Here is a 27,101-nt window from a genome sequence, read left to right as displayed (position 1 = left end):
GAAAGCAAAGTTGACAACAAGTGCAAGTGTGCAAGTTGGTCCAAATGTTTCCCAAAAAGGACTTTTAAGCAAAAGGAAGACCCTGAAGAAGCTGTCTGGTGTTGCCTCAAACAATACTCTAGTGGCTTGGGAGCAGCAAACTCATCAATAATTTATTTTTGGCTTATATGGATTGAAGCCACACCCTCCAACATTGATTTTAACAATACTTATATTAACTCAAGACTTAGGCTTTGGTGGCTTTGTGTGTCCATTAAGATATCATTGGTATAAAACAAATATATAAATATGTGTATACATGAGTATTGTCAGAGACCAGTGGCAATGAGGGATCCAGCATGGACTGTGGAGATGAGAGCTGGGGCACCAAGATGCAAGCAGAACTTGCAGGTAGGTGGCCAAGCCTGACAATAGTTGGCTTATGCATAAGGGGATTCTTCAAGCTCTGAAAGGTGTGAGGGGATGGTTGGGTTGCAAGTCAAGGCCACATGATGCACTGCAGTGTTAGACTTGGAAACACAATGACAACTGTTGGCCCTGATTGACAGTTGATGCAACCAACAACCTTAGCTGAGTGTTTGCTCACTCTACCAAGCTGCTACCACCATGCCTTCAGCAGAAAGTCTTTGTGAAAATGTCCTTGTTGCAGAAAAATGCATCATCCACAAACTGTCCTAGACATTGTCTGGATGCCAAGGGGGATGGCACTTGTGGCTGGGTGTGTACAAGTAGATACTGCTTAAGGTGGTGAAGACTATCCTATGGCACCTAACTACCTAACTACAATGACCAAGGCTGTAAGGGCAATGGCAAACTATGTAACTTCAGTGAGAAAGCTGGTTAAGGCAGTGGTAACAATGTGACTACTTAGTGGAACCCAGACCTAAGGTCCTGGGTACTAGAGGTGTAACACAGGTACCTGTGCCCAACCCATGTTGCTTGCTACAGCCCACAGTTTGGCTCTGTCCCATGTGCACAATAGCTCAATCAATAGCCCTTGTTGAGGGTGCTTGAATAAGCTACTGCGCATGCAAGTTGATTGCATCCCTGTCAAGCAAACTGCAACACAGGTTCCACACAGGTACCTGTGTTACAGCTCTACTGTGTACAAAGGGGGATGCAACAAGAGGTAATCAACCTGGGTGTTACCATGGTTGGTTGGCCTCCTTATTTATTCCAAGGGTGAACTAATTACAAATATACTATGTCCACTACCATATCAAATAAGAACCCTGCTCCAACTGCAGCCTTATTCATGCATATGTGTCACCTACATGTCATCAAGGTGGAGGTGGCTATGTCTACTGACTAAGCAGGGAGGGGGATGTGGCAAGGCACTTAGGATATGACATAAGCACCAAAGTCATGTGATTGAAAAACTTGTCTGTTTGCCTTTGTTTAAAATTGAGAAAATTGTCATGCCCTAGAGGTGTGACCACATTGCAATCCACTAAGTCAAAGAAAATGTGAATATATGCACCATTCTCCTGAAGGTTTATGGATAAATGCACTTTATGTTAGATTAGGCACTGAGTGCTTATTATGTAATACAATCACATGACCTTCAGTCATGTGATCATGCTTTTGTTATCTTTGGTCATGTGACCTTATCTTTGTTTTTGTGCTTGTTACTGTATATACTATTCCTCCTTCCTGTTGAATATATAAGGAGGGTTCTGAGAGCCTTATGCCTCAGAACTCAACCTCTTATCCCCATCCCACACTACTACCCTAAGACATACACTTAAGAGTATTGCCTGAGAGCATACCAGTCCCTGTCAAAGGTTGATTGCCCAGCTATCTTTATAGCATAGTGCACTCTTACTATATTGATCTTGTCCAACCCCTTATCTGGCAGTTGCCTTGAGCTCTGTTGGATCCTACTAGCCCATACTTAAGTCCTTCTGGGCTGTTAGCTAGTTAAGTTTACCTTGTGATAGTTGTTAGCTCTGACAAAAATGGGATTAAAACCCCTGGTATTAAGTGTGTCTACAACACAAACCATTTGAAGGCATATGGTAAGGTTCCAAGCTATAGGATTGGAAGCATGAAACCCACCAGATGAGCCTGGTGCAGCTGTCACAACCAAAGTTGATGACAAGGAAGCTTTGGCTGTAGCAATGAATGGTATGTATTTTTACTAAATACAAGGGTCACAGTGTCCTAGACATCCTTAAGGGGCATCAAGGCAGCTGGCACTTGTGGCCATGTGGGAATACAGGTAAACTGTTATGGATATGACATTTCTTCAATAATCTGTACTTATTTTATTAATTACCCTAGTAATCTTACAGTAAATAAAATGAGATAAAGATGCAAACTAGGGTTTTCAAGGTCCCTCTATCCAATTGCAACCTTTGCAAAACCTATAAACCTCAGGAATACCCTTAATATGCAATATCTTTTGCATATATGCTGTTTTCTCACTCATTTAAATATATATAAATTCAGCTGAGTAGATAAACAGTAATAAGTAATATTTCTCCTGTTTGTGGTATTTATTAGTTAAGATTCTATCTTGTGGCTACACACAGAAATATTCAGGGTCCCCCCTGTTGCATAGGCAAGTGCTCCAGCGCTTAATCAGCGCTTAAGCGCCAATGCACTAAATGCGCCTTTTCTCCATCACCCGGGCATCCCACACTGCTGAATTGCTTGCGCTTGGGTGCGCCTGTTTGTGCGCTCCAGAACGCTGGGTCAAACTCCCAAAACGGACAACATTTGGCGGAGTTATGCCCTATTTACTGTAAGTACCCAGTACAGTGGTATCCTACCTTTGGGACTGTTTACTCCAAGGATGAAACACTTATCCTTGGGACATCCAAGGACCCACACAGGTAAATACTGCCTTGGGGCAATTATTAGGATCTGTTGCTTGTTTACTATGTACCAAAGTATTGGCTCTCCTAAGTGTTTCAGTTGCCACATGTATCCCCTGTACCCCCTCTTGGTATCAATCATGTATATATTTGTTTGTGCACCTTCTTGGGGTATAAAAGGACCCTGTGAAGACGCTTCTAATGCATCCATTTATCCACTCTTATATATTGACATATACACACAAGCCTTTAACAGCTTATCTGTGCATTGACTTTAGTGATTGACTCACTGTAAACAGCATAGGAGGTTATTTGGTGCACTAAGACCATAGGCCAGTCCCAACAGACACGGGGTAACCTATTAGTGTACTTATTGCAACCCTGTGCCCCTTGACTGTCACAGTTGTTGAGTTCAACATTGAGGATAGTGCAACAATACTGTAAGGATTGTTGTGATTGAGTGATAGTGTTTCAATCAACCATACTCCTATATTGTAGATAGCTTTATCTACAATATCTCATAAATCCTAGATATATTTTAGGTACACTCCATAAGTCTTAAGTCTTACTTAAGCATATATAAGTCCTATACTTAGGCAGATCCTATAAATCCTGTACATTAGTCAGGTAACCCCTTTACCTAAGATACTATCCCAGAGACCTTAAGTATACATACCCTTAGTCACTGTTACACCCTCTTGAAACATACCACCAGAATCTCCCAAATTTTCTCTATTTTTTAGTATTTTTTACGAACTTATATCTTTACCTTTTTGATCACGTGATCCTGGTGCTTATAAATGCCAAGATGCCATGCCAAGATGCTGTGCCAAGGGCGCTTAGGAGAAATCCACACTTCTGCGCAGCCTGCAGCATGCTTTTTATTTCATACAGACTCTTCTTTTCTCATGCACATTGACCATGTACATATGTTCCTTTTGTCTCTATATATACAGCAGGAAAATCACTTGGAACCCCCAAGTTGATTTTACCTTGTCTCTTATCCATTAGAGGAGGTACCCAGCCAGCTAAGTAGCTGGCCCCCAGTAGCAGAAGACACTTACCCCCTTATTTAACTCACCACACCTCCAGGCCAAAGGCCCCATTGCCAACAGTAGATAGTTAGTAGTTGCCTTAAGCAATTTAGCATAGCAGTAGTATAGCCCAGATAAGTTAGATTACATAAGCTTTGTCTGTAGTAGTACGGCCTCAAGTGCCCACCACTAGCAAGTACCCAACCTTACAGTTGGTGTACAACATTGTAAAATTGACTTTTGTAGGCTTGATTCAACAAGGAGAAGGCTCCCTGTACTAGCACAAGGGAAACACACATGATTGGGGCCACTTTGGGGACAGAATAATCCACAGTCCACCACCCCCATGTAGTACCAAATTGCTACAAGGCAGACAAGTCCTGATCCCCTGCATACCACAAGTTTTGCTGGAACTCAGCAGATAGCAATCCCAGACAGCTGAACCACCCACTTGCTAATAACCTGCTCATATCACAATTGACCAGATCTGCTGATTTGTTGTAGGGGTAGTCCAATGCTAGGTGTACAATGCAGGGACTTAGCGTACACACTCTGCAGAAAAACTGCTCATAAGTCCTGTCACAGGCACACTTCCCCCATGCCATCTCCAATATTCCCTCCACACACTCTGGTGTCCCTCACCCCTACTCACATCCCTCAAGCCACTCCTCCTATTGCTCAGTTCCAACCCATTCCCAACCACCCTCTTGCAGTGCATCTCCCTCTCCATGAGACTTGCCCAGAATGGAACCAGAGCCAACACCTGTTGCTCTCCTCAAGGCTATCCAAGCCTTATCCACCCAAGTTGGGGCCCTGCAGGACCAAGTCAAGTCCCAGGGCAAAGTCATCACCCAGCTCATTGCCCTATGCAGGGAGACCAACAACTTTGTCTTGGATAAGGATCAAGGAAAGCCTAGCACAACAGCTGGGCCTTCAACCCCCCCCAGGACAGCAAGGAGGTCAAACCAAAACTCCAGGAATGGTTAGGCCTGGGCACAAAGCCCCTTTCAAACCCCTCAGAAGACCAGGGTTTGTCTACAACTCCAAGGAAGAGGAACCCTGGCCAGAAGAACCCTGCAGGCAAATCAAAAAAGAGCCTTGCAGCATGCCTAGGGATTTGAGGGCCCTTACCCCCTTTGACTCAAGCTCCAATACAAAACATCCCAAAATGGAGCTACCTGACCCCTTTAAGGGCAACACCAGGGCGCATAAGGCTGTTCAATGGCTTGATTGTATGTTGCTATGGGGGGCCTTACACTGCAACTAGTTTGACAAGGATGAGCAGATGGTTGTATGGATCCTCTATCACATGGAGGACAAGGCAGCTGATTGGGCTCTCCCGCTCATAGGCAACATTATCAAGGGAGAAGGGAATGCCCCTACCACTATTCCAGGGCTGACAGTCCACTTCAAGGAGGCATTTGCCAATCCCAATGCCAAACAAGCTGCAGCATGCAAAATAGCTGCCCTCACCCAGACTGCCTCAATGGCGGAGTATGTCACCAAATTCTGCAACCTAATTGCAGAACTAGATTGGAATGAGGAGGCATACATAGCCCAGTTCACACGCAGCCTCCACTGGAAGGTGAAGGAGCTTCTGTCCACAAAGGACAACATCCCAGACAACCTTGAAGCTGTCATGCCCTAGAGGTGTGACCACCTTAGAATCCACTAAGTCAAAGGAATAGTGAATATATGCGCTATTTTCATGAAGATTTATGGATATATGCATCTTTATGCTATTTAGGTGCTGAGCACTTATTATGTAATCTAATCACATGACTAAAGGTCATGTGATCACGTCTTTCTTATCTCTGGTCATGTGACCTTATCTTTGTTGTTATGTTTGTACATGTAATTACTCTTCCCCTTCTCTGTTGAATATATAAGGAGGGTTCTGAGAGCCTTAAGCCTCAGAACTCAACCTCTTATCCCCTTCCTACATCTACCTACCCTAAGACATACACTTTAGAGTATTGCCTGAGAGCATGCCAGTCCCTGTCAAAGGTTCTTAGCCCTGCTGTCTTTACAGCATAGTGCACTTTACTATATCAGGTCTTGTCCTACCCCTTTCCTGGCATTGCCCCCAAGCATTGTTAGGCCCTACTAGCTGATAAGTCCTATATTAGGCAATAGCTTGTTAGGATTACCCTTTGGTAGTTGTTGGCTCTGACAGAAGCCATTTTTGCGGCTTCCATTAAAATTGACAACACCCACTGCAAAAACAAGGAAAATTGTCCCAAAAAGCAGCCTGCTAAGTCCCCAGCCACCATGGCCACCTCCACTTCCACCACCACTAGCAGGGTTTGCCTATCCAAGGACCCAAATTACATCACCCTGGAGGAACAAGACCATTGCTGTGCTGCTGGCCTCTGCATCAAATGCAGTCAGAAGGGGCATGGCATCAAACAATGCCCTAATGGATGGAAGGCTACAATCAAGGAGACAGCCAAGGTGGCCAAGGATGCTGAGTCAGGAAAAGATTGAAGTCAAGGACTGCTGCCAAGCCCCTGACTCAAAAAATGGACAATTTAGATAGTATTGAATTTGTATCTCTTGCCTTAGACTTGAATAAAAAACTGTTACTCTTTATCAATCTTTATGTCCAGAATTTCCTGGCAGAACCCTTGAAAACCCTCATAGATTCAGGGGCCACTTTGAATTTCATCTCTCCATCAATTGTAGAAAAATACAAAATCCCAAAAACCCAACTTGAAAATCCACAAGTTGTGAGAATGCTAGATGGTACTATATCCCAGACTGGTTGCATTTGGCATCAGGTTCAACTTGCAGTCTCAGCCAATGGCCATTCACACTCTATCCCCTTTCTAGTTTGTCCTATTGGCAACACACTGGCAATCCTAGGCATGACTTGGCTCACAGCAGAAGCTCCCCTCATTGACTAGCAACAGGGATTAGTCACATTCCCTGAACAAGTTCAGATTGCCTCTGAGGAAGAAGCAGACTTGGACCCACTGGCTGACCTACCTGCTCAGTACCACAAATTTGCCAAGGTCTTTGGTGAAGAGGAATTTAAGGTCCTCCCCCCACATAGGGAGTACAACATTGCAATTGACCTTATTCCCAACACCAAACTCTCACCTGGACCTATCTATGGCATGACTGATGCAGAATCTAAGGCACTCAAGCAACACATTGATGAGGAACTAGCCATGGGCAAAATCCGCCCCAGTACCTCATCTGCAGGCACTCCTGTGATGTTTGTCAAGAAAGCTGATGGATCCCTTAGGTTGGTTGTTGATTACCAGAAATTGAATGACATCACACACAAAAGCATTTACCCCTTGCCACAACAAGATGACCTCATGGCTAAACTATGTCATGCCAAGATGTTTACCAAATTAGACCTAAGGTGGGGATACAACAATGTGCGCATCAAGGAAGGTGATGAGAAGACTGCCTTCAGAACCAAATATGGGCTCTTTGAGTACTTGGTAATGCCCTTTGGTCTGACTAATGCACCTGCAGCCTTTCAACATTGTATGAACAATCTGTTCCAGGACCTAATTGACGTGATGGTGGTAATCTACTTGGACAACATCTTGATTTTTTGGAGAAACCAGAGGAGCACCCTACCCACATAAGGGAAGTCCTTTCCAGGCTAATGAAGAATCAGCTATTTTGCAAACTCTCCAAGTGCCATTTCCATGTTACAATGGTTGACTACCTTGGTATTGTCATCTCCCCAGCCAGCTTCTCCATGGATCAAAAGAAGATCAAAGCAGTTACATCAAGGCCACAGCTGAAGACAGTCAAACAGGTCCAGGCTTTCCTAGGATTTGTGAATTACCTCTGCCAGTTCATTCCTAATTTCAGTTCAGTGGCTCAACCCTTGCATAACCTCACCAAAAAGGATTCCCCTTGGTTATAGGGACCTAAAGAGGAGGAAGCATTCCAAAGTCCCTTGTCACAAGATCACCAGTCTTGATCCACTCAAACCTGGAACTACCTTACTACCTAGAAACAGACGTGTCAGGAGTAGCCATGGGAACAATCCTTAGTCAACAAGGGGAGGATAACTGTCTGCACCCAATTGCGTACATATCCAAGTTGTTTTCAGGAGCTGAGGCAAGTTACAATACCTACAACAAGGAGTTGCTGGCCATCATCAAAGCCCTGGAGGAATGGCACATCTTCTTGGAAGCCATGCATAAGCCAATTCAAGTTTTCACCAACCACAGGAATTTGGAATACTGGATGCAGGCACAGACATTTAATTGGAGGCATGCCTGTTGGCGCGTATTCTTGAGTGATTTCAATTTTGAAATACACTACTGCCCAGGGAAACAGTTGGGAAAATCAGATGCCCTGTCCAGAAGGTCAGATTACACAGACACACCCCAGGAACCAGAAATCATGCTCCCCTCAGAAGTATTTGCCAACATGTTGGAAGAAGAGCTTGAAATCGTCACAGAAATTTGCTCCAAATTAAGGGAGGACCCTTCCCTCAATGCCATCATCAGTTTCCTAACAGAAGATGCAGACAATGCCCCTCCCTCAATTTGGAAAGCTCACAGGAATTACAATTGGGAGGAAGACCTTCTATGGTACCGTGGAAAATTGGTAGTCCCTGACTCAGAACCCCTCAAAGAACAACTACTGAAGGAATTCCACAACTCACCTCTGGTGGGACATCCAGGTCAACAGAGAACCCTCAAACTCCTGAGCTGGAATTACTGGTGGCCAGGAATGAAGTCCTCAGCCAAAGAATGGGTTGAGTGTTGCCCCACCTGCCAGGCCAATCAATGTGCTCATGCTCCCACCATTGCTTTGAAACCCCTGGAAGTTCCCCTGTTCCCCTTCCATACCATCTCATACAACTTCATCACTGGTTTCCCTAAGTCACAAGGGTACAACGCCGTACTGGTGGTTATAGATTTGTTCTCTAAGCTTGGGCATTTTATCCCAACAACTAAGAAGGTATCTGCAAAAGGGCTAGCAGAACTGTCATGAGCCTCACCTCCTGACATAATTATGTGCTGCCTGTCACCTCCCTCCCCCCAGGGTATTTGTCTGGGGGACTCATCTGTATCCATCTCATCTGTTTGCATAGTTCCTATCTTCCCTGTTTATGTTCTTCCCTCTTCCTTGTTCCCTTCTTGCACTTAGCCTGGACTTACTCCGCTCTAAGTGCTTCTATCTTGCTTATCTTGCTGCACACCGGCCCGGTTCAATGTGTAGAGCTTCTGAGCCATATGCTCCATCATGCTTCCAAGTTGTGCGGCCCAGACACTGTCCCTCCTCCTTGTATTTACCCCCTTTCACTTTTGTTATAAAAGAAGACTGTGAATTGGCTTGGAAACCCCAAGAACAATTCACCTTGTCAATTTCCCACTCCCTCATCTGTGTGAATTGTCCCAATATCTCATAGCAGTCATTCCACTCTTGGTTGTGACATTGTGAATTGTTCTTTCCTGGCTGTAGCCAATTTATCAACCTGGACATCACTCAGGTCCTCATCCCCACCTTTACTTCTTACAGTTCTCTTTTCCCTTGCCATGGGGCGCACTGGGTTATTGCACACCACCAACTAGGCTATCCTCACATTGATTCAGAAAGACCTGAACTCTTTTACCTCAATACATCCCTCAGATTGCATGTAGTTTGCATCAGACGCTATGGCAGATGCCAGATAACGCAAATCATCAATGGCCTCACTTGCATTGAGGCAGGCATCCCCTCTTATCACTCCAGCCACACTAGAAGGACCTTGCAACGCACCTATAAGTTGCACAAGGGTCAAACTCCGTCCAGAAATCCTCTGGCAGCAAGAGGATGCTACAAAACTCAATCACCTGCACAGATATCTCATAGGCGACAATGCCAGCAGCAGATCTCAACCCCCAGCGCTCCACAGACTACTGGAGAAGAACACAGGGCACCTTATCAGCCATCTAGATGCTTGGAAACAAACCATGTTGCAGGACGTTACACAAGCAGTAGAGAGCGCAATTCAGCGCCTTCTGACTGCCCCCAGCAGCACAGATCCACACACACCTCCCAGAAGAGTCTTCACAGTCATAGACAACACCCCCAAGGCCCCTTCTGGCTCAGGCAGCTCAGGCAACAAGGACTTCTTAGTCCCTATCAAGGATGAGCCTGACCCAAAAGGAGAAAGGGTCAAACTGGAGTCACCAGAACCACCTAAAACAACCCCACACACCTCCTGGGCAATCCCACACACCCAGAAACACCTTGACCTCAACCCAGAGCAGCCCTTCACCAGACCAACGCCTGTAGATCTCCCAAGCACATCTCAAGCAGCAACAATTAATCCCCTAAGCAAAGGATATCTATCAGCGCAACCAGGAGAAACAGATGAAGAAAAGGAGGCAAGAACGCTACACAACATTGCTACCATCATGGGCAGAGCCTTATCTGTCCCACTGCAGAGCACCTTCAGGGGACTGTCCCAAACTCCTGGTCCAGTCCAAGCGAAATCCAAAATCCCTGCTCCTGAGAAGTATGATGGCAAGAAGGGCCCTGCAGCCAAATCATTTATCCTGGATTGCAAAACCTACTTCCTTAGCAATGCTTCCTCATTCCCTTCTGATCACAGTTGAATCTCCTTTGTCCTCATGAACTTAAAGGATGGGCAACCCAAGAAGTGGGGACAGATCTACTTAGAGAAGCTGCTGAATGGGGATGACAAGCCAACCTTGGAATCCTGGAATACCTTTGAAGCAGCATTCTTGCGCAACTGGAGCAATCCAGCAGCAGCACAAATTGTAGAACAACGCCTGCGCAAGCTCAAGCAGCTGAAATCAGCAAGCAAATATGCCACAGAGTTTAGAATCATAGCCAGCAAACTAGAATGGTCAGACCCTGCCCTCATTGCCTCCTTCCGCCAGGGGCTCAAGGCAGAAGTCAGAGGCAAGCTAATTGAGTACACCCTGCACAAGAACATCACTGCACTGGACGAGTATATCTCCACTGCCTGTCTAATTGATGACACGCTGTTTGAAGCACGCAAGGAGCTAAGAAAAGATAGCAACAGCAGCACCAGCTCACCACAACGCCCTGCTCAAGGGCGCTCAAGCAATTTTGTTTCCAAGAAGGTTCAGGAAGCAAGAAGAAACGCTGGAGAATGTTCCAAGTGTGGGGAGAAGTCTCACAAATGGGAGGACTGCAAGAATGGATGGCACCTCAAAACAATAGAATGCTCTAAGCCTGAATCAGGGAAGGCTGCAGAAGTAGAAGAGCTGGAATCACTTCCCCAAGTGGGAAAAGTCTGAGGAAGTCTTGCCCTGTGTCTAGGCTTCCTGAATCTCCCTCAATGTCTATAGAACCCTTGTTTTGTGCAGCCCTGCAAACCAATAGATCACCACTGCTCACTATAGACATAGAGGGAATCACAGACACTCAAACTGCTCTAATTGATTCTGGTCCCCCTGCTAACTTCATTGATCCCCAATTTGCCCGTTCTCACAACATTCCACTCATTGAATTGGATTCCCCATGCTCTGTCATTGGCATTAATGGCAAACAAGTCCGCAACCCTATCTGTTTCAAGGCTTGGTTAGTCTTTAGCTCTCAAAACAGGCGATTTTCCGCCATCTTCTATGCTCTTCCCCTTGGAAACAGAAACCTTATCCTTGGAACCCCATGGCTCAGATTGGCTAATCCAGACATTGATTGGACCACCATGAAAGTTTCACTCCGCTTAGCTACAGAAGCACGAGCTGGCAGCATCAATCCTGAGCCCCAGAACCTCCCTGTTGAATTCCAGGAGTTCCAGAAAGTGTTCAGTGAAGAGTTCTTTACCACACTGCCAGAACATTGCCCCTATGACATTGCTATTGACCTGGAAGAAGACAAACAGCCTCCCTATGGCCCTATCTATTCTATGACCCCTGCAGAGAGAGAAGCACTCAAGGAACACATTGATTCAGAACTTGCAGCTGGGAAGATTGTGCCAACCACCTCACCAGCAGGAGCTCCAGTGATGTTTGTAAAAAGGGCTGATGGCAGGCTTTGCTTAGTGGTGGACTATTGCCGGCTAAATGCCATCACAATCAAGGACAGATATGCACTACCCAGACAGGACAAGCTAATTGAGAAATTGCGCCATGCTAAGATCTTCACAAAGCTAGATTTGAGGAATGGATATCACAACATCAGAATCAAGGAAGGAGATGAATGGAAGGCTGCATTTTGCACTGCCCTTGGTCACTTTGCTCCCACAGTCATGCAATTTGGCCTTAGCAACGCCCCAGCTGTGTTCATGCGCTTCATGAACAACATATTCCATGATTTACTTGACATCTCTGTGGTTGTGTATTTGGATGATATCTTGATCTTCTCAAACTCAAGAGAAGAGCATGTGGAACATGTCAAGGAAGTCTTATCTTGCTTGCTGAAGCATAATTTATTCTGAAACCCTGCCAAATGCTACTTCTTTGTCACAGAAGTCACCTACATTGGTCTTGTGATTACTCCTAAGGGCATCTCCATGGAGAAGGACAAGGTGCAAGCAATCATGGATTGGCCTGAACCCCAAAATGTGAAACAGGTGCAATCATTCCTAGGTTTTGCAAACTTCTACCGTTGCTTTGTTCCCAACTTCTCTTGCTTAGCACACCCTCTGAATATCCTTACTCAGAAGGAGCAACCATGGATCTGGCTAGTAGAACAGAAGGCTGCATTTGACGCAATCAAGGCTGAGATTTGCAAGGAGCCTGTTCTAGCTCACCCTGATGAATCTAAACCTTACACCTTGGAAACAGACGCTTCTGGAGCAGCCATGGGTGCTGTACTATCTCAGAGAAAGGAAGATGGTCATCTATATCCTGTTGCATTCATGTCAGCCAGTTTTTCACCTGCTGAGCTGAACTATGTGTTGTACACCACTGTAATGTGGGTACTCCCTAGTGGGGCGGGCGCTTAAGGCTGTACTACTACAGACAAAGCTAATCCACTGACTACCTAAGGCTATACTACTGCCACTGTAAGGCGGACTTCTGCTGGGTTCTGATAGCAGAGGGGGCTTAGCCTGGGAGGTGTGGTTAGCGCAAGTGAAGGGGGGTTAACTTCTGAACTACTGGGGGCTGGCTGCTTAGCTGGCTGGGGATCCTCCTCAATGGTATGAGACAAGGTAAAATCAACTTGGTGTCTCCAAGCAATTTTCCTGCTGTATATATAGACAAGGGGCGCTATCTACATGGTCTGTGTGTGTGAGAAAGAGAAGTACATAATGTAAATAAGAAGAGAGCTGCGGGCTGCGTAGAAGCGTGGATTTCTCCTAAGCGCCCTTGGCACGGCATCTTGGCGTGGCATCTTGGCATAATAAACGCCGAGCTCACGTGACTAGAAAACATGAGATAATCGGATCGGAAAAAATAGTAAAAATATCAGAAAAATCGTGCAAATCTAATGGTATATGTTAGAGGGTTGTGACACTATGACACACATGATAAGGAGCTACTTGCCATTAATCGTGCATTTGAGCACTGGAGAATCTTCCTGGAAGGAACTGAGCAGCCAATCACTGTGTTAACTGATCACAAGAATCTGGAGTACTGGAAATCAGCTAGAACCTTCAACAGGTGTCATGCGCGCTGGCATCTCATGCTGGCGTCTTACAACTTTGTCATTGCTTATTGACCTGGGAAGCAGTCACAGAAACCTGACGCCCTGTCAAGACGACCAGATCACATGGACTTAGAACCATCTCCACAAGTTATGATTCCAGAATCTCACTTTGAGGCATTTTCAGCACACATAGATCTGTCCTTGTTGGATCAAATCAAGGAAGCTACCCAGGAAGACCCTAGTCTTGACACAATCTTGCTAGCTGTATCAGATCCTAAATCCGTGCCCCACAGCGTTGCACAGAAGTTCAAGGACTATACAATTCAGAAGGGTCTACTTCTGTATCAAGGAAGAGTAGTTGTGCCAGATGAACCTGAGACCAAACAGCAACTCTTATCTCACTTCCATGATTCTCCTGCTTCTGGTCACCAAGGAAGAGCACAAACTCTAGAGTTAATCAGTTGTCACTACTACTGGCCAGCAATGAAGTTCCAAGTCAACCGCTATGTGGAGTCTTGTGAAATCTGCCAAGGAAGCAAGGGTCATGCACACAACTATGCTCTCGACCCGCTTTCTGTCCCTGCAGGTCCCTGGGAAGACATCTCATATGATTTCATTGTCAAGTTTCCCAAGTGTAAGGGTTATGACAGCATCCTGGTGGTTGTAGACCGCTTCTCAAAGATGATGCACCTGATTCCCTGCAAAGAAACTGCTACTGCTGAGGATGTTGCTCAGATGTTCCTGGAGCATGTCTGGAAGCTACATGGCACTTCCAAGCACACTGTGTCTGACAGAGGGACTACATTCAACTCCAAATTCCTCAAGGCACTGTACAAATCTCTGCAAATCACTCCTAGTTTCTCTACTGCTTACCACCCACAATCTGATGGGCAAACTGAGATCAAGAACCAATGGCTAGAGGCTTACCTACGTCCCTTCATTAATCATAGACAGTCTGATTGGGTTGATTGGCTCCCACTGGCTGAATTTGCTCACAACAATGCCAGAAGCAAAGCAACGGGCAAATCGCCCTTTGAGATTGTGTATGGACGTTCTCCTGTCATTTCACCACTCCTGGAACCCACTGGATCACCTATTGCTGATGACAGAGCCAAGCAACTGGCTGAGACAATTCAGGAAGTACAGGCATCAATCAAATGGGCTCAGGAGCGCTACAAACAGACAGACACAGGGAAACTACCTCCTGAGTTTCAACCAGGAGACAAAGTTTGGCTTCTGGCTTCCAATATCACGTTGCAGCGCCCCAATGAAAAGCTAGACCACAAACAATATGGCCCTTTCCCTGTTATAGAAAGAGTGGGCTCTCACGCCTATCGCCTGGCTCTCCCTGAGACCATGAGAATTCATGATGCGTTCCATGTCAGCTTGTTGTCTGCTTTCAAACAAGACACAGAGTTTGATTGCACATTCACTCTTCCGCCGCCTGTGATCACAGCAGAAGGAGAAGAAGAGTACGAAGTAGACAAATTTGTAGATTGGGCAGCAGAAGACGGAATCTGGAAGTACAGGGTGAGATGGAAAGGATATGCGCCCCATGAGGACACATGGGAACCAGCCAAGGATCTACAGCATTGCAAGGACAAATTGCGCAACTTCTTTGCTAATTATCCAGATGCCCTGGCCGCCAACAACCCCATCCCTGTAAATGCGCACAAAGTTAAAAGAGGCTAGATGGTCAAACAACTCAGCAAGTCAAAAACTGCCCGCTTTGTCACTTTACAAGCTCTCACTGCCAAAACTCGCCCTGCTAAGCTCTTCTTGCGCTCCCCACTATCCCAGCATGCCCATCTTCAGCTCCATTGACGCCTTGGCTTACAACCCTTGCCTCAACATCAATTGCTACATCATGAACGGCCCAGAGGAGATGAGAGCACACCTAGACAGCTCTGCCAACATAATTCACGCTCTGATGAGTGCCAGCAGTTGCAACAAGGTCAGGTTCTTCAAGCGCAGCGTGTACAAGCACCTCAAGTGGGGATTCCTCTATTGGCTTGACCCAGGGGATAAGAAGGACCAGATACACTGTATGGAAAGCAAGTATACCGCTGGTGGCACTTCATTGCCTCCCATCCAGGTGCTTTCAGGGATCTGGCACAATGGCATTGTCATGGGTTTGCTACCCCACCCCCTACAGTCTCCACACCTCCATCTGCAAGAGAGCTGACCCAGGCAATGCAGAACCTCATTCTGCTTTACCCAGCAGACCCACCAGCCTACACAAGCAGGCCAGCAACGCCAGTGACCCCTTCAGCACGCCCAGACACTCCCAGGCCATCAGAGGCGCATGTACCAGCACCCTTGCCCTTCCCCCTGTTCTCCAGCATGCCAGACACCTGCTGGGCCCCAGGATACTTGTCCCCAGTGAGAGAAACACAATGGGAGCCTCAGAGCTACCTAGGATGGAGCAATGAGGAGATAAGAAGGAATGTGGAAACATTTGATGGCAATGAGAATGAGGAGCTGTTTAGTTTGAGGAGTTACTAGCTATTGATTGTTCTGAATGGATATAAGCAGCCCTTTGTCACTGCCTAAGGGCTTTTGAGGGGGGGGCAATGTCATGAGCCTCACCTCCTGACATGATTATGTGCTGCCTGTCACCTCCTCTCTCCCCCCAGTGTATTCGTCTGGGGGACTCATCTGTATCCATCTCATCTGTTTGCATAGTTCCTATCTTCCATGTTTATGTTCTTCCCTCTTCCTTGTTCCCTTCATGCACTTAGCCCGGACTTATTCCACTCTAAGTGCTTCTATCTCGCTTATCTTGCTGCGCACCGGCCCGGTTCAATGTGTAAAGCTTCTGAGCCATATGCTCCATCTTGCCTCCAAGTTGTACGGCCCGGACCCTGTCCCTTCTCCTTGTATTTACCCCCTTTCACTTTTGTTATAAAAGAAGATTGTGAATTGGCTTGGAAACCCCAAGAACAATTCACCTTGTTGATTTCCCACTCTCTCATCTGTGTGAATGGTCTCATTATCTCACAGCAGTCATTTCACTCTTGGTTGTGACAACTTTCTGGAACTCCTGGAATTCAACAGGAAGATTCTGAGGCTCAGGGTTGATGTTGCCAGCTTGTGCTGTAGCTAGGCGGAGTAAAACTTTCATGGTGGTCCAATCAATGTCTGGATTAGCCAATTCAAGCCAGGGGGTTCCATGGATAAGGTTTCTGTTTCCAAGCGGAAGAGCATAGAAGATGGCGGAAAATTGCCTGTTTTGAGAGCTAAAGACTAGCCAAGCCTTGAAGCGGATAGGGTTGCGGACTTGTTTGCCATCAATGCCAATGACAGAGCGTGGGGAATCCAATTCAGTGAGTGGAATGTTGTGAGAATGGGCAAATTGGGGATCAGTGAAGTTGGCAGAAGATCCAGAATCAATTAGAGCAGTTTGAGTGTCTGTGATTCCCTCTATGTCTATAGTGAGCAGTGGTGATTTATTGGTTTGCAGGGCTGCACAAAACAAGGGTTCTATAGACATTGAGGGAGATTCAGGAAGCCTAGACACAGGGCAAGACTTCCTTAGACTTTTCCCGCTTGGGGAAGTGATTCCAGCTCTTCTACTTCTGCAGCCTTTCCTGATTCAGGCTTAGAGCGTTCTATTGTTTTGAGGCGCCATCCATTCTTGCAGTCCTCCCATTTGTGAGACTTTTCCCCACACTTGGAACATTCTCCAGCGTTTCTTCTTGCTTCCTGAACCTTCTTGGAAACAAAATTGCTTGAGCGCCCTTGAGCCGGGCGTTGTGGTGAGCTGGTGCTGCTGTTGCTATCTTTTCTTAGCTCCTTGCGTGCTTCAAACAGCGTGTCATCAATTAGACAGGCAGTGGAGATAAACCCATCCAGTGCAGTGATGTTCTTGTGCAGGGTGTACTCAATCAGCTTGCTTCTGACTTCTGCCTTGAGTCCCTGGCGGAAGGAGGCAATGAGGGCAGGGTCTGACCATTCTAGTTTGCTGGCTATGATTCTAAACTCTGTGGCATGGTTGCTTGCCCATTTCAGCTGCTTGAGATTATGCAGGTGTTGTTCTGCAATTTGTGCTGCTGCTGGATTGCTCCAGTTGCGCAAGAATGCTGCTTCAAAGGTATTCCAGGATTCCAAGGTTGGCTTGTCATCCCCATTCAGCAGCTTCTCTAAGTAGATCTGTCCCCACTTCTTGGGTTGCCCATCCTTTAAGTTCATGAGGACAAAGGAGATTCAACTGTGATCAGAAGGGAATGAGGAAGCATTGCTAAGGAAGTAGGTTTTGCAATCCAGGATAAATGATTTGGCTGCAGGGCCCTTCTTGCCATCATACTTCTCAGGAGCAGGGATTTTGGATTTCGCTTGGGCTGGGCCAGGAGTTTGGGACAGTCCCCTGAAGGTGCTCTGAAGTGGGACAGATAAGGCTCTGACCATGATGGTAGCAATGTTGTGTAGCATTCTTGCCTCCTTTTCTTCATCTGTTTGTCCTGGTTGAGCTGATAGATATTCTTTGCTTAGGGGACTACTTGTTGCTGCTTGAGGTGTGCTTGGGAGATCTGCAGCTGTTGGTCTGGTGAAGGGCTGCTCTGGGTTGGGGTCAAGGTGTTCCTGGGTGTGTGGGATTGTCTGGGAGGTGTTTAGGGTTGTTTTAGGCTCTTGTGACTCCAATTTGACCCCTTTTCCCTTTGGGTCAGATTCATCCTTGATAGGGACTAAGAAGTCCTTGTTGCCTGAGCTGCCTGAGCCAGAAGGGGCCTTGGGGGTGTTGTCTATGACTGTGAAGACTCTTCTGGGAGGTGTGTGTGGATCTGTGCTGCTGGGGGCAGTCAGAAGGCGCTGAATTGCGCTCTCTACTGCTTGTGTAACATCCTGCAACATGGTTTGTTTCCAAGCGCCTAGATGGCTGATAAGATGCTCTGTGTTCTTCTCCAGTAGTCTGTGGAGTGCTGGGGGTTGGGATCTGCTGCTGGCATTGTTGCTTATGAGATATCTGTGCAGGTGATCGAGTTTTGTAGCATCCTCTTGCTGCCAGAGTATTTCTGGACGGAGTTTGACCTGTGTGCGACTTATAGGTGCGTCGGAAGGTCCTTCAAGTGTGGCTGGGGTGATAATAGGGGATGCCTGCCTCAATGCAAGTGAGGCCATTGATGATTTGCGTGATCTGGCATCTGCCATAGCGTCTGATGCAAACTACATGCAATCTGAGGGGTGTATTGAGGTAAAAGAGCCCAGGTCTTTCTGAATCAATGTGAGGGTAGCCTAGTTGGCAGTGTAATAACTCAGTGCGCTCTGTGGCAAGGGAAAAGAGAACTGTAAGAAGTAAAGGTGGGGATGAGGACCTGAGTGATGTCCAGGTTGATAAATTGGCTACAGCCAGGAAAGAACAATTCACAATGTCACAACCAAGAGTGAAATGATTGTTGTGAGATAATGAGACGTTTCACACAGATGAGAGAGTGGGAAATTGACAAGGTGAATTGTTCTTGGGGTTTCCAAGACAATTCACAGTCTTCTTTTTGTAACAAAGTGCAAGGGGGTAAGTATAAGAAGAAGGGTTGGTGTCTGAGCTGCACAACTGGGAAGCAAAATAGAGCAAATGGCTCGGAAGCTCTACATAGTGAACCAGGCTGGTCTGCAGCAAGATAAGCAAGATAGAAGCACTTAGAACAGAAAAGTCTGGACTAAGTGCAAGAAGGGAACAAGGAAGTGGGAAGAACATAAACAGGGAAGATAGGAACTATGCAAACAGATGAGATGGATACAGATGAGTTCCCTAGATGAATGCTGGGGGGGGGGGGGGAAAGGAAGTGACAAGCAATACAAAGTCATATCAGGAGGTGAGGCTCATGACAAGATATTATCTATTAAAGCAAGGGAAGCCATGGGAAAGCTGACTAACCTCAGAGACATTTTTGACAGCTGACTAGGGTCCAGCACAGCTTAGGCGCCAGGTCTGTATGGCAGTCAGGGGATCCAACATGGACACAAAATGTTGTATGTAGCATGTATAGTGTACAAAGCAATCAAATAAAGAGCAAAAGTTATATTAAGAAAGCCTGTAAGGCATTATACATATATAATACTCAATAAATGATAGTGTTAAGCACAGTGTAAGACAAAGGCAGGGAAACAAGATGAAACAGCTCTATCTCAGCCAATAACTCACCAATTTGGACTTTCCTATGCTCATTTGGATCCAGGAGACCACGCAAAAAACCTTTATTAAGAGTCCTAAGCGTAACAACCACAGGAGAAAGCTACTACATGTCAGTTGCAAATTCAGGTATACTTGATTAGTCATTGCTGTACTGTGTTGTAATCAAACACTTCTGGGGTCTTTTTTGCCCAGGGGCATGGTCCATAAAATACCCAGGTGTACCTTTGTGGAGAGAAAGAACAAAGCCAATTACAGCAGAAGCTGATCAAAATTGTAACTATTTTAAAACCCCAAATAAGATCAAGAAGGACAGTGGGTGACTACATCAGTGGGAAGGGTTTCCCCATGTAGAAAGGTGTCTCTACATAGAGCTATCATCTACAACTAGGTAAAACTAGGTATATGCAGGATCTCCCTATGTGAGCAAGATGATTTTTGAGTAAGGTTTTGTTTATTGAACTTTTTTATCCACCATATACAGAAAGCACCCAATTTCCAATTTGACCCACTTCCTAATCTTGCCAGCCAAATGTAATCCCTTGCTCACTCAACAGACTAAATAATATAAAATACCCATAACTGGGATGTGACCATGCTTCAGGGGGGGAAGGCACCTAAACCAGGGAATTAGGGGGGACTTAGAGGTTGCAGAAGTGACAAAGTCATGTGACCTACCATGTGACCCCTTCCACATAGCTCTACATAGAGTCTACATGAAATGCTTATATGCTCTATATAAGAGGGGTGTCTACAAGTGTTCCAGTACTACATAGCTGATATGTAATACCATGTAGGAAGTAATTTTTACTGATGTACATGTGGGGTCAAATCTATGATATAGAATGTTGTAGACATGGTCTGGGACAGTATGGGTGCTGGCACTTGCAGCTGTGCAAGTACAGGAGTAAGGTAAAACTGCTTAAGGCAGCAAGGGGCAACTATACAACAATGACCATATGCTGTAAGGTGTTGGCAAACTATCTACATACAATGAACACCCTACTTAAGGCAGTGTGGAAGCTATCTACTTAGTGGCCAAGTGACAAGGCCTAAAGCCTGGGCAAGTAAGGTGTCAACAAGAGGTAATCAACCCAGGGATTACCATGGTTGATTACTCTCCTTATATATTACAGAGGCTACACAATTACAAATCAAGAGTATGCAAAACCTAATCCAATAAAAAGAGTGCTCCATCAGCAGCCTTACTCATGTATACATGTCACCAGTGATGTCATAGGTGAAGGTGGCTTTTTAGGTTTAGTATGCAGAGGAGGAGATGTAGCTTGGTGGTTAGCATGTGGTATAAGTGCTGAGATCATGTGATTGAAAATGTTGTCTGTTCTACGTGGTTTGAAATTGAGAAGATTGGAATAAATTCTGGGTATATGCATGTGTCCACAACCACTATCCTAGACATTGTTTGGGACTGCACAGGGACTGGCACTTACAGCCTGTGTAACTACAATTAACAACCAAGATAATTATACTATGCCATTGAAGAGGCATCATGCTACTTAATGGGATTCCAGTGTATGCCTGTAGGCGTTGACAAGAGGTAATTCACCTGGGGACAAGCATGGTTGACCACCCTCCTTATATACTTGGAGTTACAAGCAGTCATTGGGAAAAACATTGCATAACTCAAGTGATTTTTTCAATTGACTTTTGTAACACTAGCTACATTTATAAGTCAGTGCTATTGACAATAGAAAATCAAATGCTGTATCAAACAAGAACCCTGCTTCATCAGCACCCCTACTTATGAGTTTGTGTCAGTCATGTGATTGAGGCAGAGATGGTGCTACTGCTTAGTAACATGGCAGAGGTGTTGGGTATATGGGTTAAGCACTAAGGCACTGTGTTCCTCCAAGGTCTAGATTATCTGCACCTTCTGGGTTCACACTCAGGTCACAAAATTGAAAATGTTTTTTGTTGGACTTTGCTTTAAAGGAAGAAAATGTACTAAAATCACTTCTCCTGTTCTGTGTCTACAACAAGATCCCATGCTCTGCAAAAGCCAAGGGTGTAATAAAATAGGGGGGAAAGATCATGGTGTCATGGCATACAGTGATCCCTCATGAAACCATGACACTAGGGTCATTTGGTCTCATGACACCATGATCTTTCCCCTCTATTTCATTACACCTAATTATTGCTAATGACACTTTTAGTTTTTGTTGAATGTTTTTGTATGGCTGTAAATATGTACCTGCTACATGGGGGTATTGTGTATAAGACTGCTTTAGGGGATTCATTACCTTAACTGAGCATTCCTTCTTTGTTTTTGACCTTATGTTTTACTTTTTGTCTTACCCCCCTTTTTGCTTTGTTTTCCCTTTATTCCTTTTTTAATTATCCCTGCATTTTGTCATGCCTATCTCACTTATCAAAACCAATTTAATTTTATACAATCTCAAGAGTCATAAATTAGTGTGCCTTGAAAGTTTATTGAATTGTTGTTGAATCCCAGAGGTACAACAGGTCAGTAAGGCTTGCTGTAGATAAAGCTATCTACAATATAGGGGGTATGATGGATAGAAACACTATCACTTAATCACAACAGTCCTTACAGTATTTGTTATGTATCACACAATATTTCATTCACAGCTCACCATCCACAATAATCTGTATATATCTGACTTTCTGATTTAATGGTCATTTGTCTCTTATTTTCCATTATTCCTGTCATTACTCTATGTAACGCTCATATTGACTGTATGTGTTACATATTGTTCAATAGAGCTCTTTTCGCTCGTTCTAACGCTGCCTGTCACGTGCTCATACGATAAGATCTCATGGAGATATTAGCTTCACAAGACTCTATCTATGTGGCTCAAGTACCTTACTAATCATTATATTTATATCTTACATCTAGCTCATCACATGACTAGCTCTAACTTGGTAAATGAACCTTATTCCTAGCTTAGTTGAGTCATACCTCTCATGAGATTACTAAGATTCTTCTTATCTGGTAATTTCTAGTGGCACTGCAAATCCTGCTTATGAGTCATTCTGCTTGCCACCAGAATGACTCACACTAATGACTCACTCTAAGTGCTCATTGGCTGCCAAGCATTTCTTGATAGACTGAGTCATGTATTTAGATATTTCTATTTTTAACTAATTGCAGTTCAACCCAAGAGCAGTCACATTCCATCCTAGTCATATCTGTGCCTTCCCACTTTACTCCACCTCACTGTTACTGTTGACTGTCACTCTTGGGTTTGGGCTTGCCCCCCTCAACTGTGTGATATATTGTGCCTCAAGATTTCAAATAACTTAAACTTGTATAAGTGGATCTCCCAAGTACCCATAGTGTGGAAAGGTTGTAGACCTGATACAGAGTTCTTAGGTTAAGTGAACAGAAAGCAATCATCCTTAAAGAAGGATATATACTAAGTAACCAGTTAGTTCCTGCAACTAGGAGTGAAAATTACATAACTATCTCTGCCAAAGGGAACCTGAGCCAGTACTCTTGCTCTTACAGAATTACTTACTAAGACACTTTACACTGAGAAAGGATATATCTGTAGTTGATTGTATTCAAGATAGCTAGACCCAGAGAACCCTAAAGAAGCTACTTCTTTACTTAGCTTGGAAATTGGGAATCCTCCAACACAGACTCTGCTCAGCACCAGAGTCTCAACCTCTTTTCCCCCAATTTACAACAGTATTGTTGCACTATACTCAATGTTGAACTCAACAACTGTGACAGTCAAGGAGCACAGGGTTGCAGTAAGTACACCAATAGGTTACTGTTATGGATATGACATTTCTTCCATAATGTGTACTTATTTTGTTAATTACACAAGTAATACTACAGTAAATGAAATGAGATAAAGATGCAAACTAGGGTTTTCAAGGTCCCTCTATCCAATTGCAACCTTTGCAGAACCTATAACTCTCAGGAATACCCTCAATATGCTGTATCTTTTGCATATATGCTGTTTTCTCACTCATTTAAATATATATATTCAGCTGAGTAGATAAACAGTAATAAGTAATATTTCTCCTGCTTGTAGTATTCATTGTACAAGATTCTATCTTGTGGCTACCAGGACCCAGTCAAAACCCAGGGCAAGCACATCACACAGCTCCTTGCCTTATGCAAAGAAACCAATGACTTTGTGTCCAACAAGGATCAAGCAAAGCCTGGACCAACAGCTGGGCCTACCACCCCTCCAAATCAACAAGGGGTCCAAGCCAACACTCCAAGAATGGTTAGGCCTGGCCTTGCAGACCCCTTCCAGCCCATCAGAAGATCCAGAACCTACAACTCAGACACAGAGGATGAGCAGCCAAGAAGGATCAAGAAGGAGCCTTGCACAATGTCTAGGGGTTTAATGTCCCTTACCCCATTTGCCAAGGAGTCCAGTACAAATGTCCCTAGATGGAACTCCCCAATCCTTACAAGGGGGACACAAGGGGATGGAAGGCCACACAATGGCTAGACAGGATGCTCCTCTGGGTGGCCCTACATTGCCACCAATTTGACAAGGAAGAGCAGATGGTAGTACGTATACTCTGCCATATGGATGACAAGGTGGCTGATTGGGCCCTCCTGCTTATCAAGAACATCATTAAGGGAAAAGGGTCTACCCTCAAGACCATCCAAGCCCTGGGAGCTCAATTTAAGGAAGCCTTTGCTAATCCAGATGCCAAGCAAGCTGCAGCATGTAAAATTGCCTCCCTCACCCAAATGGCCTCCACAGCAGAATACATCACAGTGTCATAAACAGAGGAAAATAGAACTAGCCGGAATTGAACCAGCTTGACCACTAAGCCATAGAGCCCTATTATTCCTCTGCTGACAACCCATGATTACACCTGCTACCCCCCAAATTTGGGCTTGGGCCAGCATGCAACCACTTGTACTGGTCATGTGACTGTGTCCAGGACACACAGAATTCTGCAACCTTGTAGCAGAATTAGATTGGAACAAGGAGGCATATATTGCCCAGTTCACACATGGCCTTCATCAGATAGTTAAGGAACTCCTATCCACAAAAGACAACATCCCCAAGGAACTGGAGACTGTTTTTGCTGTGGCAATCAAAATTGGTAACACATGCTGTGAAAACAAAGAGAACTGCCCAAAAAAGGCTGAAACCCTGGGCACTTCAACCACTTCCACATCCACTACTACCACTCATCAGGTCCACCTATTGGAGGACCCCAACTATGTCACCCTGGAGGAAAGGGATTGCCAATGGGCATCAGGCCTATGTGTCAAATGTGGTCAGAAGAGCCATGGGATCAAGCAATGCCCTTACAGATGGAAGGCCACCATCAAGGAGACCACCAAGGTGGCTGAGGACAAGTTGGGAAAAGAATAAGGTTGAGGATTACTGCCAAAACCTTGACCCCTGTTTTAGATGTGCATGACTCCATTTCTAGTTTTGAATTTGTATCTTTTGCTCAGGACTCAAATAAAAAACCACTGCTCTATTTAGAACTAATCATGCATAGCTACCCAGTGGAACCAATTAGGACCCTCATAGATTCTAGAGCTACTTTGAATTTCATATCTCCCTCCATTGTCAAAAAATTCAAAGTTCCAAAAACCCTACTCAAAAACCCACAAGTAACAAGAATGTTAGATGGTACTATCTCCCAGACTGGTTGCATTTGGCACCAGGTCCAACTTGCCATCTTGGCCAATGGCCAATCCCATTCCATTCCTAGTTTGTCCCATTGGGGACACCCCAGCCATATTAGGCAGGACCTGGCTCTCCCAAAAATCCCCCCTGATAGGTTGGCATCAAGGCACAATTGCTTTCCCAGAGCAAGTCCAGATTGAATCAGAAGAAGCTGATAAGAATCCTTTGGATGGTCTACCACCCCACTATCACAAATTCTCCAGGGTCTTTGGAGAAGAGGAATTCAAGGCTTTTCCCCCTCAAAGGGAATATGACATAGCCATTGACTTAATTCCCAATGCCAAGCTGTCACCAAGACCCATCTATGGAATGACTGATGCCAAATCAAAAACACTTAAACTTCATATAGATGAGGAACTAGCCATGGGCAAGATCAGGCCTAGCACCTCACCTACTGGAGGGCCAGTAATGTTTGTCAAAAAGGTAGATGGTTCCCTTTGGTTGGTTGTGGACTACAGAAAACTGAATGATGTCACCCTCATAAATGTTTACCCCCTACCATGGCAGAACAATCTCATGGCAAAACTACAACATGCCAGAATCTTTACCAAATTGGATCTCTGCTGGGGCTATAATAACATATGCATAAGAGAAGGGGATGAATGGAAAATGGCTTTTAGAACCAAATACAGCTTGTTCAAATACCTAGTGATGCCATTTGGATTAAACAATACCTGTTATGGATATGACATTTCTTCCATAATCTGTACTTATTTTATTAATTACACAAGCAATCCTACAGTAAATAAAATATGATAAAGATGCAAACTAAGGTTTTCAAGGTCCCTCTATTCAATTGCAACCTTCACAAAACCCATAAACCTCAGGAATACCCTAAATATGCAATGCCTTTTGCATATATGCTGTTTTCTCACTCATTTAAATATATATAAATTCAGCTGAGGAGATAAACAGTAATAAGTGATATTTCTCCTGTTTGTAGTATTTATTATACAAGATTCCATCTTGTGGCTACACACAGAAATATTCAGGGTCCCCCCTGTTGCATAGGCAAGTGCTCCAGCGCTTAATCAGCGCTTAAGCACCAATGCACTAAATGCGCCTTTTCTCCACCACCCAGGCATCTCACACTGCTAAGTCACTTGTGCTTAGGTGCGCCTGTTTGTGCGCTCCAGAATGCTGGGTCAAACACGCAAAATGGACAACATTTGGCAGAGTTATGCCCTATTTACTGTAAGTACCCAATACAGTGGTATTATACCTTTGGGACTGTTTACTCCAAGGATGAAACACTTAGCCTTGGGACATCTAAGGACCCACACAGGTAAACACTGCCTTGGGGCAAATATTATGATCTGTTATTTGTTTACTATGTACCAAAGTATTGGCTCCCTCAAGTGTTTCAGTTGCTGCATGTACCTCCTGTACCCCCTCTTGGTATCAATCATGTATATACTTGTTTGTGCACCTTCTCAGGGTATAAAAGGACCCTGTGAAGACGCTTCTAATGCATCCTACTTTTATCCTACTTTTACTCTCATATATTCACATATACACACAAGCCTTTAACAGCTTATCTGCACATTTACTTTAGTGATTGACTCACTGTAAATAGCATAGGAGGTTATTTGGCGCACTAAGACCATAGGCCAGTCCCAACAGACACAGGGTAACCTATTAGTGTACTTACTGCAACCCTGTGCCCCTTGACTGTCACAGTAGTTGAGTTCAACATTGAGTATAGTGCAACAATACTGTAAGGACTGTTGTGATTGAGTGATAGTGTTTCAATCCACCATACCACCCATATTGTAGATAGCTTTATCTACAAGATCTCATAAATCCTAGATATATTTTAGGTAAACCCCATAAGTCTTAAGTCTTACTTAAGCATATATAAGTCCTATACTTATTAGGCAAATCCTATAAATCCTGTACATTAGTC

The 27,101-nt window shown here is 44.8% G+C and overlaps 11 protein-coding genes across 11 annotated transcripts; 9 read left to right on the top strand and 2 right to left on the bottom strand.

The window, feature by feature from the left end:
- Positions 1-4,451: 4,451 nt before the first annotated feature.
- On the top strand, positions 4,452-5,501 carry RhiXN_07105 (Retrotransposon-derived protein PEG10; the record flags this gene model as incomplete). The annotated part of the gene is made up of 2 exons (XM_043326921.1): positions 4,452-5,069; positions 5,121-5,501. 2 exons carry the CDS (start codon positions 4,452-4,454, stop codon positions 5,499-5,501), a joined length of 999 nt encoding a protein of 332 aa, XP_043185393.1.
- A 623-nt stretch (positions 5,502-6,124) lies between these two features.
- RhiXN_07104 (Retrotransposable element Tf2 protein) lies at positions 6,125-7,745 on the top strand (the record flags this gene model as incomplete). The annotated part of the gene is made up of 4 exons (XM_043326920.1): positions 6,125-6,324; positions 6,393-6,684; positions 6,760-7,386; positions 7,431-7,745. 4 exons carry the CDS (start codon positions 6,125-6,127, stop codon positions 7,743-7,745), a joined length of 1,434 nt encoding a protein of 477 aa, XP_043185392.1.
- A 113-nt stretch (positions 7,746-7,858) lies between these two features.
- RhiXN_07103 (Retrotransposable element Tf2 protein) lies at positions 7,859-8,827 on the top strand (the record flags this gene model as incomplete). The annotated part of the gene is made up of 1 exon (XM_043326919.1): positions 7,859-8,827. One exon carries the CDS (start codon positions 7,859-7,861, stop codon positions 8,825-8,827), a length of 969 nt encoding a protein of 322 aa, XP_043185391.1.
- Positions 8,828-9,522: 695 nt separating this feature from the next.
- On the top strand, positions 9,523-11,109 carry RhiXN_07102 (Retrotransposon-derived protein PEG10; the record flags this gene model as incomplete). Its single annotated transcript, XM_043326918.1, has 2 exons — positions 9,523-10,432; positions 10,502-11,109. The coding sequence occupies 2 exons, from the start codon at positions 9,523-9,525 to the stop codon at positions 11,107-11,109; spliced, it is 1,518 nt and encodes a 505-aa protein (XP_043185390.1).
- Positions 11,110-11,150: 41 nt separating this feature from the next.
- Positions 11,151-12,251, top strand: RhiXN_07101 (Retrotransposable element Tf2 protein; the record flags this gene model as incomplete). The annotated part of the gene is made up of 1 exon (XM_043326917.1): positions 11,151-12,251. One exon carries the CDS (start codon positions 11,151-11,153, stop codon positions 12,249-12,251), a length of 1,101 nt encoding a protein of 366 aa, XP_043185389.1.
- A 75-nt stretch (positions 12,252-12,326) lies between these two features.
- RhiXN_07100 (Retrotransposable element Tf2 protein) lies at positions 12,327-15,097 on the top strand (the record flags this gene model as incomplete). Its single annotated transcript, XM_043326916.1, has 2 exons — positions 12,327-12,725; positions 13,490-15,097. The coding sequence occupies 2 exons, from the start codon at positions 12,327-12,329 to the stop codon at positions 15,095-15,097; spliced, it is 2,007 nt and encodes a 668-aa protein (XP_043185388.1).
- Positions 15,098-15,206: 109 nt separating this feature from the next.
- Positions 15,207-15,910, top strand: RhiXN_07099 (uncharacterized protein; the record flags this gene model as incomplete). Its single annotated transcript, XM_043326915.1, has 2 exons — positions 15,207-15,450; positions 15,501-15,910. The coding sequence occupies 2 exons, from the start codon at positions 15,207-15,209 to the stop codon at positions 15,908-15,910; spliced, it is 654 nt and encodes a 217-aa protein (XP_043185387.1).
- A 487-nt stretch (positions 15,911-16,397) lies between these two features.
- Positions 16,398-16,898, bottom strand: RhiXN_07098 (Retrotransposable element Tf2 protein; the record flags this gene model as incomplete). The annotated part of the gene is made up of 1 exon (XM_043326914.1): positions 16,398-16,898. One exon carries the CDS (start codon positions 16,896-16,898, stop codon positions 16,398-16,400), a length of 501 nt encoding a protein of 166 aa, XP_043185386.1.
- Positions 16,899-16,939: 41 nt separating this feature from the next.
- RhiXN_07097 (Retrotransposon-derived protein PEG10) lies at positions 16,940-18,553 on the bottom strand (the record flags this gene model as incomplete). Its single annotated transcript, XM_043326913.1, has 2 exons — positions 16,940-17,547; positions 17,617-18,553. The coding sequence occupies 2 exons, from the start codon at positions 18,551-18,553 to the stop codon at positions 16,940-16,942; spliced, it is 1,545 nt and encodes a 514-aa protein (XP_043185385.1).
- A 4,672-nt stretch (positions 18,554-23,225) lies between these two features.
- Positions 23,226-24,871, top strand: RhiXN_07096 (Retrotransposon-derived protein PEG10; the record flags this gene model as incomplete). Its single annotated transcript, XM_043326912.1, has 5 exons — positions 23,226-23,270; positions 23,594-23,904; positions 23,961-24,048; positions 24,109-24,211; positions 24,459-24,871. 5 exons carry the CDS (start codon positions 23,226-23,228, stop codon positions 24,869-24,871), a joined length of 960 nt encoding a protein of 319 aa, XP_043185384.1.
- A 125-nt stretch (positions 24,872-24,996) lies between these two features.
- RhiXN_07095 (uncharacterized protein) lies at positions 24,997-25,770 on the top strand (the record flags this gene model as incomplete). The annotated part of the gene is made up of 3 exons (XM_043326911.1): positions 24,997-25,219; positions 25,290-25,625; positions 25,703-25,770. The coding sequence occupies 3 exons, from the start codon at positions 24,997-24,999 to the stop codon at positions 25,768-25,770; spliced, it is 627 nt and encodes a 208-aa protein (XP_043185383.1).
- Positions 25,771-27,101: the final 1,331 nt, after the last annotated feature.

Source organism: Rhizoctonia solani, chromosome 13 (assembly GCF_016906535.1).
Source record: "Rhizoctonia solani chromosome 13, complete sequence".
Classification (NCBI taxonomy): Eukaryota; Fungi; Basidiomycota; class Agaricomycetes; order Cantharellales; family Ceratobasidiaceae; genus Rhizoctonia; species Rhizoctonia solani.
The sequence above is the reverse complement of the archived record's forward strand: the minus strand, read 5'-3'. Positions and strand labels throughout refer to the sequence as shown.